General features: G+C 42.0%; 1 protein-coding gene across 1 annotated transcript in view; it reads left to right on the forward strand.

The window, feature by feature from the left end:
- Positions 1 to 2306: 2306 nt before the first annotated feature.
- The window catches only part of LOC109487846 (protocadherin Fat 4-like), a 122511-nt gene continuing 102538 nt past the window's right edge, over positions 2307 to 22279 (forward strand). Inside the window, exons 1-2 of the mRNA XM_019791938.1 lie at positions 2307 to 3072; positions 5472 to 10413. Of these exons, the coding sequence (XP_019647497.1) occupies positions 2873 to 3072; positions 5472 to 10413 (5142 nt within the window). The 5' untranslated portion in view covers positions 2307 to 2872. The remainder of the gene's footprint in view (positions 3073 to 5471; positions 10414 to 22279) is intronic.

Genomic DNA, 22279 nt, shown 5'->3' on the forward strand with positions numbered 1-22279 from the left:
GCACGCTACTGTCGCATGCGTAGAAATCCGTTTCTGTCACCATGCTGCACTCACGTAAGAAGTCACAGAGCAAGTTCAAGAGCAAGGTCATCTGAGTTGATCTCTAGGTTGTGTGTGTGTGTGCGTGACTGTGTGTGTGTTTGTATGTGTGTGTGTGTGTGTGTGTGTGTGTTTGTGTGTGTGTGTGTGTGTGTGTGTGTGTGTGTGTGTGTGTGTGTGTGTGTGTGTGTGTGAATCTGTGTGTATGTGAGTGTGTGTGTGTGTGTGTTTGTGTATGTGTTTGTGTGTGACTGTGTGTGAATTTGTGTGAGCGTGTGCGCGTTTACAAATACAGGTATATGTGTTCAACTTTCAAGCATATGTTTTTGCAACTGCAAGACAGTATCAAATTTGTAGGGCAGGAGATAAAAAAAAACATGTAAAAAGAATACCATTAAAGAAAGAAAGAGCGATAAAAACGCCTAAGACACATCAAGAATAAGCTGAAGTCTAAATTTCTGCCTGGAGAGTACAGTGTTGTTATATGTGTCAGTGGAACTGGAAGTACATGTACATAAAGGCGCAAAGTCTGTCATTTCTGACTTAGAAAAAATCGCTCTCTTCCTTTCCAACATCTGCTTGGAGATTACGTAACCAAAACAGCTATACGAGACCATCCTAGCATCCTAGCTTCCTTTCCAACATCTGCTTGGAGATTACGTAACCAAAACAGCTATGCGAGACCATCCTAGCATCCTAGCTTGAATATCGATTCCGATGACACACACACACATTCCCGGGGATTACTAAACGGTCGGTCGTTTTAAAAACACAACACAACATGTTGGTACAGGCATTACCGGCAGATGCCCTCACAGATACCCGCGATCATATACCCCGCAGTCTTATAAACCAATCAATAATCAGCAAATAATACTAATCCTCCAAATCTTTAAGATATAGCAAATATTTGCTGTTGCTTGCCAAAAGCAAACACCGCCATCATATAACAAGTTACTACAATGTGCGATTAAAAATTAAGGAAAAGAAAAATTGTAAGAATTGATAATGTCGTTTTTAGTGGTATTAGCAGAGTATGTCTCATTATCTCTTCAACAATACTCTCCTAACTTTCACGTCGTCAAAAAGAAAGAAAGGAAGAAAGACAGAAGAAAAGCGATAAGATATAACAGAACAGACAGTCAGTGGCCCGGAAGCTAAACTATTGAACACTTTAATGTGATTATAAACTAAAGAGACATCAAAGTGAAAATGCCGCCTTCGCTTCAAAGCAGTGTCTACCCCCCTCAACGGTAGGTGGAATTAGCCCATTCAGTTTTAATTAGTGACGATTCGCCCTAAATGTAGACGTTTGATATTCTAGCTGGTTCTGATCGCCAAATAGACTAATAGATCAGATATCGTTTTGGACATATTTCTTTTATTTATAAAAAAACACGAAAAAGGGGCATCGTATTGTTTCTTATGCAGTTATGTAAAAATAAAGAGTAAGGTTACAAAATGGATTGTTGTTCGAGTTTTTTTATTATTTCCATACCATTGTTTCACGTGTAAACTCTGCCTAACTCCTCTAGCAGACGGCTTCGGGTGGTAACCATGGTAACGGACGGCCCTTTTGCCTGAGGCTTCCGCCAGATGATTGACATGGGTACTAGTCACGTGACACCTATGTCTGGGGCGAAGGCTTTCGAAAGGTCAACCAACAAAACGTACCAAGAGAAGAAAATGCAAGGGTTTATTTCTTAACAACATGATCTGCCACGTGCAATGGCATTTGTTAACAGGGTATATTTTACATTATCTCCACATGAAAAATTATAGTGTTTACTTTACGACAATGGATTTATGCAACATCGTACAATGTCAAAAGTCACTGAATGCTCAAGAGAACACTTGAATTTTCCATACGATAGAACTAGAAATTAGTCCCTACTTTAGCCTTAGCATGTTTTGTTGTGAGACATATTTTTAGATCTCCTATTTTGCAAGCACATGACTCATAGTATGACATATAATTCTGTGTTTCGCTATTGCAAACTCGGCCTGTATATATCATGTTTTGTATTTTTGCTGCATTATATAGTGCTTATCGGCAACGCATAATATATTCATACGTTGCATCGGGGAATATGGAACACACAATACAAAAGAAAACAAAATCGATCAACCGATCAAATAGACAAACAAATGAATAAGGTTTCACTGGGGCCTATACTTTGTCAGTAACGCAGTTAGGCTCCGCCCACAGCCCTTTGTTTGTTTGATTGACAGCTCCGGTAGATGATACTCCGCCCAGTGCACGGAGTGGAGGGGCAGCCAAGTTTGTCCATTTCAGCAACCGCCGACGGTGTGAGGTGAAGAGAAGAAAGGAGGCAAGAAAGTGCGAAAATACACTATTTTTCCGGCACTGTTGACACTCGAGGCGGATTCAGGACATGTGATAGGACTCTGGATTACGGATTTCAGTGTTTTTGGACGTTTCTGGGGTAAAAATCGTGACTTTGAAGGAGTTTTGTCGGGTGTGTGCAAGGTGTTTGGTTCCTGTGTGGAGGCAGATCTGATTTCACTGCACCCGGACCCCAGCAACAAAAAAGACCACACAACCGGACGGACAGTTTGGGTCCAAAAACCTACATTTTGGCCCGTAAAGGTGACCAGAAGGAATTCCTGGAGGCGTTGTAGCGAAGTGTGTTGTGTTGTTTACCGTCGCATCGCTGTGCCTTGGCCCGGAGAGCGTCCCAAACATGGTCGGCGGTGACCTGCACGCTTCGCCGACCGCTCACGTTTCCAAGCCCCGGTGGTGATCTCAAGCCCGATCAGGGTTACCTCTGCCCCGACGGGAAGGAGGTCCCCACTCCTCGGGACCACAAGCATGGCCACCCCGAGGGTTAGGACTCGTTGGAAGCCCTATTACTTCACGTTACTGTTCCTAATACGGGCTCTGTTGTGCTCGGGACAGGAGGCGGCCGACCGAGCAGCCAGCTCGGCGCGAGTCGCCTTCTCCCTCGAAGAGGGACAACCATCCGGTACCTTCGTCGGTAACATCCCAACACAGCCTGGATTTACTTACAGGTGAGTCCTAGCGTCTTCAAGACGTTCCCCTAGCCTTCTAGATCATAGCAACTTCTCCACAAATCTTTCCTTGGATACCGACAGGTCTGGCGTTCAAAATCAAACACAACGCCGGCATGGGGCAAATATCTCGCCTCCTCGGAACCAAATTTAGCTTTACGTTCCAAAGTCAAAACCTCGAGCCCTTCCGAATCTTTACATAAAGTTCAACAGGGAAAATGATTAAGTTACACGTAACGATTTCTCTCCAAACAAGCGGTACACGTTCGTAGCTTGTAGTTAAAATCGTCAGCAAATCGTCAAGTGTTGAGAGAGGGCGCCTTCTCAAACATTTCGTACCTTGTTACCAGGTTTGTAAGTTTGTAAGTAAAGGATAATCACCTCCTTCCACACTTCTCATTGCAAACACAACCGAAGAAGTTGGTTGGTGGAAAATTTATGTCCTTGTAACCGTATCTGCTCCAAATTAAAGTTAAATGTTAACCCTAAAAATGGTTAAAAGGTAAATTAGTACTCATAGATTTCAATCACAGGCGTAAATTGTACTTCTAAATTTGAAATATAGACATTAGAAATAAGATGTATTTTCACCTTCCTATCTTTGCTGGACATACTCCTAAATGTTCTTCCCTGTCCAAGACATTGCCAAGAAGTTATTATACGCCTTGGGGGTTAGCTGCGAGATCCAAAGACGCTTTGGTTCATTCAAATGAACCGAAAAATGTTTAAATTCCACTCACCACAGAGCTTGTCACTTTCAGGCACTTCGGTACGTTTCTCAAAAGATTCTTCAAGACAGAATTATCGATGCGTGCAAGAGACTTGAAGAATCTTATATTGTAGGAGGAGAATCAGGGCCTTGCTCCTAGCAGACACACTCCACATTTTACCCCCATGTCGTTTCAATTTTACACGGTCTCTAGTAATGTCTCTATTGTAGCTAGGAGGTTCAATCTTGATTGTAGCTTGGGGCTAGGATTGAATTGTATAATTTGTAAGAAAATTTGCAAACCAAAAACAACTAAGAAAACTTGTTCGTGAAGGTGTAATTTTCTAGTGGTATATCTGAATTCGACACTTTTTCAAAGTGCTTCATTGAGGTAGTGACAAAATTAACAATGTGGTGCAAACTATATCACAAAAAGATGCTAAAAACTGCTCAGAAAAAGGTGACATTAGAATCAATTGAAAGCTTTAAAAAGCAGTGTACACAAATTTTGATGTATGTCTGTTAATTAGGTAGATTGTAAGGCATTCAACTTCGTTTAAATAAAGTAATTTGTTAAGATTTGAAAAGCTTCAATTTCTAGAGCTCTGTGTTAACGTGTTGACCTTGGTCAATATTGAGCTATTTCACAGACAACAAGTCATTATTTACATATTTACATCTGTGAAACTGGTTTCTTTTCCATTGTGCTTGTAAGCCTCCGATGTGTATTGCCTCAGTTGGAAGTTTGTCTGGTTTGAAGACAACTTGAAATTGATGTCTGGAAAAATAGAGAAAACAACTTGCTTTATGTATTCCTTTCAGTTCACCAACATGCTTCAACTTTCAACACTTTTCTTTTGTAAAATATTTTAGTAGCATGAAAAATGTTGTAGAATACTTCTAGATCTATAGCAATGGCCTAGTCAAGCTTCAAGAAATCCTTTGTTCCTTCCAGTCAGTTGAATTGCTGACTATGCACGAGTGATCAGAGACTGGGAAAAATATGGTTCCCCTGTAAATTTTCAACAAATTTGAAAAGGAAATATCCTCAGTTCTCCATGTAGCTGTTTTTTTGTACAAAGTTGTTAGGTGGACTGTGGTAGACTTGACCACACACCAGACTGAGTTTAGCAGCACATTCTTAGCTGACAGGGGGAATGCATATGTGCTGAAAAGAGATTGGACATGCATATCCTATATCAAATTTGCCCGGGCCTTCCTGTCATCTTCAACAACAGGGAACAGAGGAGCTTTTTCATGCTGGAAATATGCAGGACGCCTGGTTCTGATCAAGGAATTTCACGCCTTCTTTACCAAAATGCATTAAAGGGGTAGAAAGACATCAGGTTGATTAACCTATTGTGCCTAATCTGACACCCACCATTAGGTGTTAAAATATTTTAATTCCACCCAAAACAGGACAGATTTGAATAATAACAGGTCTTATCCTACATTGGAAAGTCTACGTATTTTGTTCAGTTTGTTACAGCAAAGTAGACAAGCTATTTGAAATTTGTAAATGAAGTTTGTATTTCTTGATACATTGTACATATGTATTGTATGCTGTTCACTAAATATTACATGTTTGCATAGTACTTATATTATGTTTTAGTAGAGACAGAAACCACTTATATATGTCTAATATATATGCCCTATTTTGGTAACAAAAGTGTTTCTTTTTGCCCCATAGGTTTAACCAAGACCCAGGAATATTTAGATTGGATCCCAACTCTGGTGAGATCCGCACAACACAGGAGATTGACAGAGAAGCCTTGACGGACGATTCCTTAGATCTAGTAGTGCTTTCCATCCAATCCAGTGGTTCCACAATCCCCATAGAAGTCAGAATAGACATACTGGACATCAACGACAACTCTCCCGTATTCCCTGATCCAAGTATACAAATCTCGTTCTCAGAGAGCGCGAGGACTGGGTCACAGGTCATTTTAGACACTGCGACAGACGCAGATATAGGTAATAACGACATCACAGACAATTACAGGATTGTTTCAGGGAATGCCAACAACACTTTCGAGTTGGTCGTCACGACGAATCCAAGCGGAGAGGCGTCGTTTTTGCACCTGCAGACCAACCAGAATCTAGACAGGGAGATCAGGTCTTCGTATCAGCTGAACATATCAGCACAAGATGGCGGCAGCCCGCCGCGCTATGGCTACCTGTTAGTTAACATCAGCGTAAGAGACTCGAACGATAACCCACCTATATTCGACCAGAGCGAGTACATTGTTAGTCTGAACGAAAGCGCGCCCGTGGGCACCAGCGTGTTAACCGTCAGAGCCACTGACATTGATGAAGGCACAAATGCCGAAATCACGTACTTGCTAGATTCGGGGGAGCCTGCAACAAAGTTCCAGATTGACCCCATAACCGGCGTAGTCTCGACGTTACAGGAGCTTGACTACGAGGAGAACAACAACTATTACGTGAACGTGCAGGCTCACGATAACGGGTCTCCCATCCAATATGGCAGGGCGTACATTACCATCAATTTGGTGGATGAAAACGATCACGATCCTGCGATTGGATTTAGGTATTTCCCTATTGGTGCACAGTTTGCGTCGGTTGAAGAAGACGCTGCGGTGAATACTGTCGTAACCTTGGTTACCGTCACAGATGCAGATCAGGGACCCAATGGGGAAGTAGATCTGGAAATTCTGTCCGGTAACGAACAGGGCACGTTCCAGGTGACGCACGTACCCGGGCTGAGTATTGTGAAGGTTGCCAGATCGCTGGATCGCGAGATCACAGATCAGTACAATCTGACCATGAGGGCGACTGATCACGGGAATCCACCCCGTAGAACTATTGCGAACTTGATCATCTACGTGAACGACATCAACGACCATGAACCCGTGTTCGAAAGAACAAGGTACAACACCACGCTCAGTGAAAGAGTTCCCGTTGGCAGCTATGTTCAGGGCGTAACAGCGACTGATGACGATTCTGGTCTGAACGCGCAGGTTAGGTACGCCATAGTATCAGGGAACGAGCATGGCTGGTTTATGATCGACGCAAACACTGGGCTTGTGACAACACAGGCTGAGCTGGACCACGAGGTCGCAGATGGGGCCGTCCTGAACATCTCAGCAAGCGACCAAGGCATCTCCATCCAGTTCACAGCATACACGCAGCTTACCATCACTATCATCGACGAGAATGACTTCATCCCCACCTTCAGTGAGACTGTGTACAACGTCACAGTCCTGGAAAACCAAAACGCACCACGAGAAGTCATCACAGTCACGGCACAGGACGATGACCAAGGAACCAACGGAGAGGTTTACTACGAATTTGATACCGAGACAGCAAACTTAGGTATCTTCCAGTTGAATTCCAACACAGGCCGTATTGACACTCTGGTAACATTTGATCGTGAGACAACAGATCTCTATGCCCTGGTGGTCCGAGCCTCAGATCGTGGCAACCCTCCACAACAATCAGCCGTCAACGTCAACATCATTGTTGGAGACCTAAACGACAACAGTCCTGTATTCTACCCAGTCAGATACTATGCAAGCATTAGGGAGAACCAGCCCTCAGGCACAAGTGTTGTACAAGTTTCTGCTTCTGATTTAGATGCAGGTTCGAACGGGAGAGTGACCTACCAGATCACGAGGGGTAACCCGGACGGGAAGTTTACGATCAGCCCTCAGAGTGGCCAGATCACCACGACAGCCGAGCTGGACAGGGAAGAGCGAGCCTCGTACCAGCTGGAGGTCACCGCTCGCGACGGCACAGGTCAGAGTTCGGCTTCCCCCGCCACCATTGACGTAACAGTCGTGGACATACAGGATAACCCACCGGAGTTCAGCCAACCTGGGTACAACTTTGTCATCTTTGAGAACGTGGAAATCGGAAAGTCAGTCGGAATGGTGAGTGCAACATTCCGTGATGCAAACGCCAATGCCACCTACTCGATCTTCTCTGGTGATCCCGCTGGGATCTTCCGGATCAACTCCCAGACTGGCTTGATCTCGACAGCCAAGGAGGTGGACAGGGAACAGAACCCGTTGTACACACTGGCCGTGGTAGCAAGCGGCGGGCGAATAGTTGGGCAAACGCAAGTGAACGTGACCCTCCGAGACTTGAACGACAACCCACCATCTTTTCCAACTGCCTCCGCACAAGCAGATGCAGTGGAGAACTGGCCCGTTGGCCGAGAAGTTTACGAGGTGGCAGCGCAAGATCCAGACGACGGTGTTAATGCACAGATCACGTACGAGCTCATCACAAATCCCAGCAACAAGTTCCAAGTGAATGGAGACTCGGGCATTGTCTCTCTCGCAGGGGCACTGAGCTATGAAGTTGGCCAGTATGTCCTTGAGATTCAGGCAACAGATAGAGGTTTGCCTCCACAGTCTGCTACCCTGACGCTCACAGTTACAGTGCGTGACGTCAATGACCATGCCCCTGTCTTCTCTTCCTCCTCGTATTCCACTGCGATTCCAGAATCTCAGCCAGTCAACGACCAGTTCTTCTCTGTAACAGCAACAGACGAGGATGCTGGTCTGAATGGGTTGATATCATACTCCATTACCGGTGGGAATGCAGGAGACAGGTTTGGCGTGTTTCCAGATGGAAACTTGTACATCAAAAATGCTCTCGACCGTGAGGTACAGAGCCAGTATGTGTTGAGTGTTGAGGCACAAGACAACGGGGTGGAAGCAAAATCTGCCATCGCAAATGTTACAGTCGAAATTCTCGACGAGAATGACAACCGCCCGCTCTTTGCTAATGCAACGTACAATCTCTTCTTGGACGAAGAGGTGCCTGCGGACACAATGGTTGCCTTGGTCACGGCCGTTGATCGTGATGCTGGGACCAACGCAGAGCTGAGGTATTCCTTCATCACAGAGCAGTCTGACTTTGCCATCAACCCTTCCACTGGCGCTATCACAAGCCTGAGGATGTTCGACCGCGAGGACTTGATCCAACGCACTGGGCTGAGCACGTTCACTCTGGAAGTCGCTGTGACTGACAGCGGAGACCCTCCACTGCAAGACAGGGCAACTCTTCAAATCACAGTCCGTGATATCAACGACAACGTGCCCCGCTTCGCTCAGGACACGTACCAGGTGTCCATCTCAGAAAATGCCCAGAGGACCCAGCAGGTGGTTAGGGTTAGTGCCTCCGACATGGACTACGGAAACAACGCCCTCGTGCGTTACACCATCACAGAAGGGAATGACGAAGGCAAGTTTCTGATCGACTCGAGCTCAGGCCAGATCACATTGGCTCAGCTATTGGACAGAGAAGTTGAAGACTTTTATTCGCTTGTCATCGATGTCCGCGACTCAGCAGATGAGAACCCACTCAGTTCTCAGTGTCGTGTCAACATCTCCGTTCTTGACGAAAATGACAATGAACCTGTCTTCACCCCCACCTCGCAAACAGCCGATGTGTTGGAGTCCACACGAGTCAATGACCTCATTACAACTCTTACCGCCACTGACGGAGATGCTGGATCGAATGGTGAAATCACCTACAGCATCAGTGGTGGAAATGCTCACGGCACCTTTACTCTAGACTCCTACACAGGCAAGCTGTACCTCTTCAAGTCTCTGGATTACGAAAGCACGAACTCGTACCGTCTCAACATAACGGCAGCAGACCACGGAACACCACCACTCTCCACTGTCATCCCCTTCGAAATCAACGTCCTGGATTCGAACGACAACCCGCCTACCTTCCCACCGGGCGACACAGTACGCCAGATAACAGAGGGGGTTGGGCTAAACACCGTCATCACCACGGTAATATCAAACGATCCGGATTCAGGAAGCAACGGGGAGATTCGGTACTCCATCGCCAGCCAGGTTCCACAAGGTGACCAGTTCGCGGTGAATCCCACGTCAGGCGAGGTATTCACTCGCGCAGAGATTGACAGAGAGTTTGCCAACACTTTTGACATCACCGTGAGAGCGACAGACCAAGCAATCCCTGTTTCGGAGAGAAGGCACGCCTTCAAAGTCATAACCGTCATCATCAGGGACGTGAACGACAACAATCCTTTGTTCGTGTCCCAGGATGCGGCTGCCATTGCTCCAAGTGCATCTAGGGGAGATGTCGTTTTGAACGTGGTCGCAGAAGACCCAGATGAGGGCACAAATGGGGAAGTCAGGTACTCTGAGACGAGCGGGAACACTAACCAGTTTGATATCGGTGGAACCACAGGTGTAGTGACTCTTGCACAGGGTTTGAATCCCTCCCAAACCTTCTACACCCTTGTGGTCAGTGCTACAGACCAGGGGCCTGGAAGGAGGTCGACGAATTCGGAGATTATATTCTTCATAGCGTCCACAAGCAACAACGGACCTGCGTTCTCTAGGAGCAGCTACTCTGGGATCGTGCACGAGAACCAACCCGTGGGAACCAGCGTAACGTCAGTCCGCGCTAGTTATTCCGACGGCCACAGTGCCACCATCGAATATTACATCACGAGCATTCGGTCGGGGGATATTTCCGTTGGGAGATACTTCGCGATTGGCCGTACGTCAGGTCGGATTACAACGGGGGTTGTGTTAGACCGCGAGGAGGGACATGACAGTTTCACGTTGGAAGTGTACGTCGTGGACAAGTCTTCCTCTACGCCCAGGACCCGATCCACTCAGGTGAGAAACTATCTTCTTATCTTCATACTAATAGTTTTTACTCTGGGGGTCAAGAGTAGACATGTTTTACTACAAATTTCCAGTAGAATATAAGCTTACATCTGTACATGGTATTGTAGTTTCAGTTCGATGGTTCGGACCCATTGTTCCTTATTCAGTGAAGAGCCCTGTACTGTTAATTCTCGTTCTAAGACAGCCCTACATGGCTTGTGTCACCAACACCTCTAATGGCCAGGGAAGTTTACAAGGCATTTGTCTGGGAGCCGGGAACATCCTGCCCTGCTTAGTGTCTGCCTGATGGGAAGGAATCGTTGTCAGCAAGCACTTTACCCACTGCTGGAGATAGCAGGCATTGTGATGGTGACGATTATCTCTTGTGTACAGGGCAGTGTTTACCCTTAAATACCGTCCACAGGACAGTTTGTGGACACTTCTTGAGTTGAGATATCCCCAGTAGGGTTACAAAGTGTGAGTTATATGTTCATCTTCGCTGAATGTAGAACATTTCGGGTATTTCTTTGTATCGGAATGTGTAGTGTTAATTGTGAAGATATAAACCCACTCAGGAGTAGGCATGGTTCCTAACATGCTTGTGCTTTGCACAGCAGTCCAGGCAACCATGCTCAATTTGTAGGTTGCAATTTGTAATTGTATGTCTCAGTGTGTGATTGAGCATGCTTGACATCAGGCGCAGTTTGGGTGAAAAGAAGTGGGGGTATTAGGAGGTCTGTCATTCTGTTGGATAGAAAGGTCTGCATTCACTTTAAGTGGATATGGTTTGAGGCTTTATCTGTAGACAAAAAGTTACGGTTTGTCAGTTTTAGAAATAGGAGGTTAGGCAACTACCAGTTTATGTACTGTCCAGTGAGGAATCGGTGTGCTTTACTTAGTTTTGTTGAAAAACGATGTTTCAAAGAGAGCTAGTTAGATAAGCTGAATTTTCACCCAGTTTGACCAATATGCAACCATAACCGAAAAAGTATTTCGACCTCTTTTTTTGTTGAATCCATTTAGGGCACGACATGTGTCCGTGACCCTGGTGTTGCCTGTCTCTTTCATCCCCCATCAACAGGACAAATCTGCTTTGTGTTGGGGAGGGATGGGGAGGGGTCGGGAGGAAGCTTTGAAGTTTTTTCACCCACTGTTTTCATGGGACACTACCATACGAAGTGACCCTTGCCTACAGGTCGGGCATCAAAATTTTGCAAAGTGAACCGTTGTGAACGACACCTATAGTTGTGTTGTGGTATTGGAATGTTTGACTGGACATTGACTGGCACTGGTGCGGTACTAGCATGCCAGGCTGCTCATGAGATGTGAAATGTTTCGGGAGTTCTTGTCCGTAATTTGCAAGGGTTCGGCTTACCCCCTCGCCTCTTCCATTTCTTGCCTAATTGGGAACGTATCACAGTTCAAGTAGCGTCTGCTTTATCTGTGAAAGGTCTCGGGGAAGGGACCGGTATCTGGAAAGAAAATACTTGAGAAGAGTTCAACCAAGACAGCTGCCACATCTTTGCATTTTTTTTCTTGATTGAGTTTCGGTTGATTACACCCGATTTAAAAGTCTGTAAGCACCTTAATGAAGTTTTGGCGTTGGGTTTCAACATGGCTACTGGTTTTAGCGGCATACAAACAACCTCGTTTTGAAAGGCACCTTGTTCAAAAAAGAAAAGACCATCTCTTATAAACCTTTATCTATACAAGATAAAAAAGCAACCGGAAATAAAGTTAGGGATGGAAACTTTTATGTTCAGTAAGAAAACTATAGAAAGTTTAGCTAGAAGAAGCTAAACAGCATGTTGACATGAAGACAAAGAATAGTTTGATCTGTTTGTGCAGCCAGGGTATTACTCTCAGCAGTGTTAGTAGACAAGATTATGGACAGGCTGTCGGGGGAAAGAGGATTTTTGGCCACTGTTTCATGATGGAAACGCAAAGCTGCTTCCCGTCCCGAGCCAAGCAGGTGGTGCGTTGGCAAGTGGAGGTTGAAGCACCATCGTGGGCCGCGCTGTGAACACAACAAAGCAGTTCCGTTGGCTGAAGTGGCCCGACGTGAAAAAAGGAGCTGCCATCTTGTGTCGAGCTCGGCAAACAGACGCCGACAAGGCTTGGCGGGTTTGGGAGTTGGGAAAAAAGGGGGGCTGCATTCCTATCTGAGCTAGTCATCCGACTGGAAACACGGGTTGAAAAGATTTTTGTCAGTACATTTGGGAAGGTGGGAACAGGTTGAGTCATGACGTATGTGTGCCTTCAGAACCCTAAATTGCTGTAAAATAAATCAGATACAGCATTTCCTCTTGAATGAGTTTGATACATGTGGTTGCTGATGTAGTCGGAGAGGGAAAAGTTGTTAGATTTTCCAGTGGTTGCTGTTTCTAACAACTTGGGAGGTTCTGTTTGAAGAAAATTATACAAAAATCATGTAGTTGTATGTAAGAATAGACCAGAAAAAGACAGATTCATATTGGTCCACCTTAGAAGTTACACTATAGAATGATACTACATGTATGATACAGAAGTATATACAGTACTTTTTTCCCCAAAGTGTAAGTTTAATTACTTTCATGATTATTAGTTAGTGATGCATACCGGTTCACTGGACTTGGATTCGGACTTGTAAGAATGTTTAGGTTCAAGTCCCAAAAAACCTAAAAGTCAAGAACCGAGTCCGGACTTATTACCAATTAAAAGACCATTTCACATACCCCTTTTCTTTCCAAATCACCTAAAACCTTCTGTAGATTGTAAAATCTTTGCTGCAAAATGAAGAAAACATTGTTATCGGGCATCGTCAAGTACCGGCCTCCATGTTATGTGACCAAAGTTATGCCCAGACAACATTGCAAGGTTGCCAACATGCAATTTTGTATATGCCCTGGGTGTAGGTCTGGACTTACAAGTCCGGAACTGAACCTAAACCTCTGGACTTGAATCCGGACCTGAACCTAAAATTGGGTTTAGGTATGCAGCACTATTACTCGTAAAACTAAAAGTAGCCCAAACAGGTGTCTGTTTTGTCTGTTTCCAAGAGAGGTTCTAACTCATCTCAAACATTAGACAATTTTAGCAAACTGTCTGGAAAAATCCTCTATTCACTACTAGTTCTATGCTCAAGTCACCGAACTAGTACTCTAGTACTGGTGAATCATACTCCCACCTAGTTGTGACACCTCATTTACTGGAGAGCTTTTAATCACTTGTTGACAAACTCTGATTAGGAACTGCAATAATTCACTTCAGCTAGGAAGTGGTGAGTCCACTGTACTGCTGTGAAGTACCTGCTTGATGAAAAAAAATGCAGACTAAACGGGGAAAGAGCCAGCAATTCCAGTTAGGAATGCAGTTACTAATTCCGTGAGGGTTTTTCAGGTGCCACTCTAAAAAGGGATGTGGAAAGGACTTTGCTTAGCAGAAAAATTCCGCTCACAAAGTAACCCCGGTCGTTGATGACTTAAAACGCGGGAGTACACATATATACATATTTGCTCTCTGTCTATTGTTTGAGTGACTATTTGTTGTATGGCATAGAAGTTGTCTTCTTGTTTTTTTACCTTTCTTGATAATGATTGATCTCTTTTTAACAACCTTGGAGAAATTTAGAGAGAAATACGTAGATAGTGTTAAAGTAAAAAAAAATAGCATTAAATTAGAACACAGGATGTCAAATTATTGTAACAGCAACTCTAGATGTTTTAACTACTAAAAGTAAATGTCACCTGCATTTTACCTTTGTTATGAAAAGCAAAAAGTACACAACATACTGCTGGGAAAAGGAAATATCTTCCAACATACCCTGTTGCCTGATATTACACCAGACCTGTTCTTTATTAAAAATACATAATTATGATTGACAACCATAATTGATTGGTCACACCTTAATGAACAATATTAAGAAGTTGTTTTGATATGAATTTTAGAAACCATGTGTTGATTAGCTCCTGTGTTTTTCCTGTGTTTAGAAAAGAGGAAAACAAAACACATAAGGGCGACCCAGGGTCACGCCTGTCTTGTCTTAAAATTCTTCCTTCTCAAGCATTTTTCAAGATGCAAGTTGCAACTGTATCTTGACACATGCCTATAGTGTCAAGAAAACTGTATGCAAACCCTGCCTACTTTGACATGTTTAAAGTGAGCACGTTGGCAGAATGCACTGCGCCTGCGCAGAACCCCGTATTTTCGCGTTTTTCGTTGGGTTTTTGGTCAACGTTGCATCAGAATTTTGCCTGTTGCAGAGGATATTCTTTCATACATAACATTTGGACACTACTGTCGAAATGCTAACCTTATATGAGTAAATACAACCTTATATGAGACATTCTGCCGAAATGCTTACGAAATGCTATGTACAATACATACACACACACATGGGTTTCACGCAGGTGCAGTACGTTCTGCCGACGTGCTTTTAAAGTGCAGCTTGTACTTGTGTAACTGTAAGTCTTGCAGTGACCAATGGGCTTTGAAAAATCTTATCAGTACTTTAGACAAATTTCATTGTTGAAGAAGTACATTTTGCAATTTTTTGTGTGAATTCAGTCGTTTTCAAATCATACTTTAACATCATGGAATCATATTCAATTTGTGAAGTCATAGTTCACACGAATCCAATTGTGGTACTGGTTGCTCAAAGTCAAAGGTAGACCCATCCAGTAGAAAAGGAGGCTAAAAGAAAGTCATAACAGAAGAATTCTCTGAGTTGCTAACTGCTAGAGTGATGTGCAGCTTGTATTAATTTGTGTAAGTCTTGCTTTGAAAAAAAATGAAGCTTTGAAAAATCTTAACAGATTTCAAATTGTTGAAGTTTTTTTTTGTGTTTTGTTGTTTTCAAACCATACTTTACATCATGAAATCATATTCAATTTGTGAAGTCATATTACGAATCCAATTTTGGTAGACTCAATGGGTTGCTCAAAGCAAGGACATTATCTGTGAATAAATTACTATAAGTATAATGTCCTTGCTCAAAGGTAGACCCATCCAGTAGAAAAGGAGCAGGTCGGCAGAACTTACTGCACCTGTGCAAAACCTGTAATGTATTGTGCATAGCACTTCAGAAGAACGTCTCATATAAGGTTGTATTTGCTCATATAAGGTTAACATTCCTACAGTAGTTTTCAAATGTTATGTCGAGAAAAAATATTGTCTGCAACAGGCAAAATTCTGATGCAACGTTGACCAAAAATCCAACGAAAACTGCGAAAATCCAGGGTTATGCGCAGGCGCAGTACGTTCTGCCGACGTGCTTAGAAAAGGTGGCTAAAGTAAAGTCATAACAGAAGAATTCTCTGAGGAGAAAACTGCTAGAGTGATGTGTTACTGTTAGTGCTTCTGGGTTAGCAGTGTCTAGTGCCTGGACTGTCTCAAGACATGTCTGATCCCAAGAAAAGAGTTGCAGACAGGCCAAGGGGTCTGCTCAGTCTTGTCATGTCTGGACATTCAGAGAACTTCCACACAAACCAGTCACAGATAAATCTAGATTAGGTGAAGCCTTGCACTATTGGTATGTGCAGAAACAAAGAAAATTATGAATCTAATTCTAAACTCTGTAATCTTTCAAAAAACCTTCTATATACTTGAATTCGTAAATAATTTCATCAGGTTGGTAAACGACTGAATAGAAAAGTTCTTTCCATCACAACCATTTATTTTTCAAGCCGACGTTTCGATGACCTTCTGTCATCTTTATCAGGGCAATTCTGACTGGTTTACTGTGCACTGACACTAGATGTTACTTGGTGTTACATAGTTCATAGTGCACTAAGCTATATACTTGAAGTTATAACTTAGTTACTGCACTTATACATTTTGTATGTAGTAATAATGGCAGTAGTAAGTTTTTTTAATGTCATATGTACAATGTAGTATTATACAATTTACATGTGTTTTTTCTTTTATTTACTGGTACTCTCTAAGTACTACAATACTGTTGCTCAAATGTGTATTTATTGAAGAATTTATATTCAGTAGCCGTAAAATTACATTGGCAATCATCTCCATTCATTTTAGTCCAATATCCTTTAGCACATTTTTATGATCTCATATTACGATTGTGATTTTTTATTAAAATTTTGGTATCATTAGATTGCTTGTGTCACCTGTGTATCCAAGACAGTACATGTGTATGCATGCATCACTCTTAGGCCACACCAATTTTTAACGGATTCGCCCGCTTCGTTTTTTTCTCACTTGCAAATAAAAATAAAAATTCAGAATCAACTGCAAAATGCTCATATTTTTCCCTGAACAGTTGAAAACAGTCCTTTTCATCCTAGTTGTTACAGTTATTCCATCTTTAAATGCAATGGTATCATTAAAAGTTTAAAGTTCATTGTTTAAATTTTGAACCAGCCTGGTGTGTTGACTTCATGGCTCCTATTGTACCATTTTGGGCCATAATAGGATGCTTAGGCCTTTTAGGTTTTTATTTTTATTTTTTTTTGCCCGCCCGCTCCATTATTTTTTCTAAAAAAATCTGTTAGCCAAGAAATTAAATTGGTGTGGCCTTATCCCTTTATTGAAGGGGCAAAGCTTTAGGCACATTTAATGGCCTCTTATCAACTGTATTTGGGTATCAATAGTGGCTAATAAGTGAGTGTGAAGCAGATGTGTGTTTATCACACAGGTGTATTCACTCCTGTGATTTATGCATGGCAATAAGACAGCCTAAAAGGCAGATGAGTAAGTTCCTTTGCATCTGAATGCTAGGCGAAGAATAGCCGTAGATTGGAAGCCCTAAATTGTGCCAGTTAATTCCAGTCATTATTGTCTTCTTACCCCGCGTTCATTGTAGTCTGGCCAATTTTTGTGTGGAGTTTCAACACTACTGAATTTTTTTCTGTGAAAGGTGTAGAATTTTCTTGTGATGTGTCCACATGTCGAGAATTTGTACATGTTTTAGAAGCCGCCCGGCCACTTTCTTTGTAGCACGGTTGACGTCTTTGTGTATCATAAGCCTTTCGTCTGCAGTATAATAGATGAAACACCTTTATTGCACCCTCCTGTCCCACTGGGCCTAGTACAATGTACAGGTTATTTTGACAACAAACCGAGTCGCGTATACGGAGGTAAACAATAAACATACACAGTAGTAGGAATTTGCTTATAGTATATACAGGCTTGACTTGTGGAGAATTTAGAATCAGAGGAGTTCTGTTGAACACATTTCGTTTGCAAATGTCATGATTATGTTGAGATGTATGTATCGGCATGTGCGCCTCAGCCTGACTTGAGACGACACACCTTGGTACAATAATGCCTTAGCGGGAGGGGGGCCCTTCACGTGTCACCTCATCCACACATTCACCGCGCATAAGGAAAATATGCTGTTATGGGTGGTGGTAAAACATAAAGGGGCTTCTTATTTTACCAAACGGTCGCGAGAGAGAGTGTTTTTGTAGTGTGGTTCCTCTGGTGTAATTTCTACACAGGTCCTAGAAGAAGGCCTGTCTTTTAAATCCTCGTCTTTCTTTCCTTGAAGTTATCCCCACGTCTGAAGAAGGCTGGTTATGATTTCTAAGGAGCTGATCTAGTTGAAGTCATGACTGCTTGATGCTTAGTCATGAGAGCAGGTAATCCTAGTCTGAAAGGAAACACCCGGCCTGGTTTGTAAAGGTGGGGGATCGCCTTGCACAATGCCACATTTGCATAAGAATACCCACCCATACCCCGACGGCAAGACTAGTTTGTTTGGCTTTTGCCGGCCGCCATCTTGGTTCGAAAAAAGCCTCGACTCAGAAGCAGTAGAGCGTTACAAAATGCCTTGTGTTCAAAAGGAACGGCACAATCGCAGTTTCTTTAGTCTTGTTTTATTGAAATTATACTTTCTATCTACACCTGTGGTGTATAGTATATTTTTTAGTACCTTGACAGTCACTGTAATGCTTACAAGTATTAAACAGTAGACTCTTTGTACTGTAGAGACGTTCCTTCTGCAAATATAACATTTACAGAACGTAAAACACTTAACTCTAGTTTGTATCAATCTCATATGAACATGGGTTTTGTAAATTCCTTCCTAGTAAAGACATAAAAGTTATGCTCAAGAACAGTTCTTGACCATAAAATTTCTTATTGATACTAGCTATCTATACAGAATGTTACTAAAGCCTTTGAGTGTTGTCTTGTAAATTTTTAGTCCAATGGAAAGACTTGTACCCAGCATATTGCCAGTTCTGACAACCAATTTCTCCTAACAACTCAAAATACGACAGACAGCAGTCCTGAGAACATGAAACTGCCAGGGATTTGGGGGGCAGATCTTGTTGTCTTATGCCTGCCATACTGAAGCCTGCATTTCCCTTTGAAGAAGAGGCCATGTGGGCTTTGAAGTTCTGCATGGTCTCTGTCAGGCAAGCTGGGGAAATCACAGGCTTTCAATAGCTGATGTTGTTGTCACCTGTCAGAGCTCAAAATACAGGGTGCATGTGCACCTTAGTGCACCCAAATTTGGAGCTGTGCACCCAATTTTTTTTCTGTGGGTGCACCAGTGCATCCAAATGTTTTCTTAGGTTTAACGTATGTGTAGCACTGTAGTTACAGCATATTCTTACCAAAAAAAAAAAAGGATGTTCCTTGATTATATAAAATAGGATGCTCCTAAAATAAGATGCTCCTATTTCACTTTTTTGGGGCATATTCTCAACATCTAAGTGTCAGAAAAAATAATACAATCAGTGTTATAGTACTTTTCTTGAAATGAAACATAATTATAGTTTTTGCTCTCATTCTACTAATCTTATCTTACATGGTGCACTTAAACTATCTTTTGTGCACCCAATTTTTTTAGGTTGGGTGCACCAGTGCGCCTATTAAAAAAAATGAATTTCGAGCCCTGCCTGTGTGCTGGAAGGGGAGGTTATAATACTGACGCTAGTATATCAAACTTGGCAGGGTGTCAACCATGGGAGAGAAGACATATAAATCTTTAAAACACCTCTGCAATAAGAAGATATGTCAAATCTTTATACCTGTGTGAGAAGATATATGAAATCTTTAAAGTGCCTGTCCAAGAATATATATTAGGCCACACTAATTTAATTTCTTGGTTAACGGATTTTTCTAGAAAAATAATGGAGTGGGCGGCGAAAAAAAAAAAAACAGGCCTAGGCATCCTATTATGGGCCAAAATGGTACAATAGGAGCCTTGAAGTCAGCACACCAGGCTGGTTCAAAATTTAAACAATGAATTTTGAACTTTTATTGATACCATTGCATTGAAAGATGGAATAACTAACAACTAGGATGAAAAGGACTGTTTTCAACTGTTCAGGGCAAAATATGAGCATTTTGCAGTTGATTCAGAATTTTTATTTTTATTTGCAAATCAGAAAAAAATGAAGCAGGCGAATCCGTTAACCAAGAAATTAAATTGGTGTGGCCTTAAATCTTCAAAATACCTCTTGAAGAAGATAAATTAAATGTTTAAAATGCCCATGCAAAAAGATGTATTAAGTCTTTAAAATGTGTGTGCAATCAATAAGATATGTTAAATCTTTAAAACGCCTGTCCAAGAAGATAAATTAAATCTTTAAAATGCCTCTTCCAAAAGTTAAATTAAATGTTTAAAAAAATGTACTAAATCTTTAAAACACCTGTTTAAGAAGCTATCTTAGATCTGTAAAATGTTGGCGCAAGAATATATATTAAATCTTCAAAACCCCTTTACAAAAAGACATATAAAATCTTCACGGTTTGCTCGTCATTCAGGCTTGGTTTATTATTTTTTTAAAAACAATTCTAGCTATATTTTTCATGTAACAAATTTGAAGATATCTTCAGTTTTAGTATATGTCAATAAAAAAAGAACAGGTACTATAATTTATAATGTTGCAGCTCCGTTCTTTGGTCTTGTGATGTCTTGATTAAAAACAGTGTGTTGGGGTATGAAGAAACGATTAGGCTTGCTTGCAATTCTCTTGATAGTCCCGATCTATTTCATTCCTCACATTTAAAGAAGGGTCAAGGCCTAACATTAAACATGTGCTAAGAATAGGGCAGGACTGGAAAAGAGTTCTGTGCCATCGCTATTGTAGTCAGGCTCGCGCATGTAAATATAACGTCTAATTTTGGTCCCGGTCTATTTGCACGATTCAGTGGTGAAGACAGCCTAACAGAACTCTATTCATGGCAACTGGAGACTTTTTATACACACGACATACTCTAATTAAAATGGTTATATTTGACATTGACACTGTTAGTATAAAGTATTACTTTTTATGATCAGAATAATAGATTTGAATAGCCCGGTACTTCTTTTTACCCTGGGATTAAGAAATGATTTGCCAACCTTGATGTTTGATTCTGTAAAAGTTTGTTGCCGTTGAGATTTTGACAAATTTCTTTTCTTGGATTGTTTAGACTGTACTTTGCGGAGGGTCTGATTCCACAATGAAGTCCTGAAGGACTTAGCATAAATTTGTACAATCCCTTCTGAAGGCAAGTGTTAGTGTGCCAAGTTTTAATTCACTGACACCCGCCTCCATTCAAGGCCTTTTGGGGGATCCTAATAATTTTTTTGTGTGGGTCTGCTGGCAGAGTAAGCCAGACAGGTTTTTGCTTACCACACATGGTAACCATGCCAACTGTAAACTGTGTTCTGTTATCAGATAAAACAGGGGAGTTCTGTAAGTGAGGCATGCTTGCTTAGGCCACAGCAAGTAATTTTTATGGATGACATCAGCGCGCGCATTAATTTTCGCCTGATTTTGGAAGAAAAAACAAGAAATTTTGTTGCCTTCTGACAGTGGTCAACATGCCGAGAATGGGCAAAGATGTCTGTTGCCATGCCGGAAGGTGGATGGCAGATAACTAAAAAGAGAGGATACAAGAAAAGGCTCAGATTTAATGTTTTGTTTCTTACTTTGATGCAGTGATATGTGATGCTGGCTGTGTATATGTGATGTTCCCACTGAATCAAAACCATCTATACAATGATTGAGTCAGAATCTTAAATTGTAGGAACCTTGTTTTTTTCGGCCCGCCTTGTTTTTTTTTCGCCCGCTCGCATTAGATTTGGAGTCTGCGGAGGATGTCATCCATAAAATTTATTTACTGTGGCCTTATTTGTAGTTTGGTCAGGTTGGATTGGGATTTCTAGGATTGCAAATTGTAGATGTGGTCTGTGTTGGGGGCAGCCAAGAAAAACAAGACCATGAAAATTGACCTTCTCTTTGCCAAAGTAGCCTTTGGGCACCAAGTTCGTATTGGTTATGGGGTTAGGCAGCAGGGAGAAGGTTAATAAATGATTAACTGAATAGGCATATACGGTATATAGGAAGTACTGTATATTTTCTTTAACCCCATTCTTCCTAATGTACTATGTTTTGTGTTCAGCATAGAGAGAGTTAACCAGGAATACTAAGGCCACACCAATTTAATTTCTTGGTTAACGGATTTTTCTAGAAAAATAATGGAGCGGGCGGGCGAAAAAAATAAAAAATAAAAACAGGCCTAGGCATCCTATTATGGCCCAAAATGGTACGATACCGGTAGGAGCCATGAAGTCAACACACCAGGCTGGTTCAAAATGTAAAAATAAAACAATGAATTTTGAACTTTTAATGATACCATTGCATTGAAAGATGGAATAACTGTAACAACTAGGATGAAAAGGACTGTTTTCAACTGTTCAGGGCAAAATATGAGCATTTTGCAGTTGATTTGAATTTTTATTTTTATTTCCAAATCAGAAAAAAATGAAGCGGGCGAATCCGTTAACCAAGAAATTGAATTGGTGTGGCCTAATAGTCATCTGTATAGTATTACTATAGTAAAACTGCATTAAGCAACAGTAAAACTATTGTCTAGGCTCTCTCTTGCTATATAGTAGTCAGTCCTAAGAATAGGAACATAATTGCTCATCCCTAAG

This window comes from Branchiostoma belcheri, unplaced genomic scaffold (assembly GCF_001625305.1).
Source record: "Branchiostoma belcheri isolate BF01 breed outbred unplaced genomic scaffold, Haploidv18h27 scaffold9, whole genome shotgun sequence".
NCBI lineage: Eukaryota > Metazoa > Chordata > Leptocardii > Amphioxiformes > Branchiostomatidae > Branchiostoma > Branchiostoma belcheri.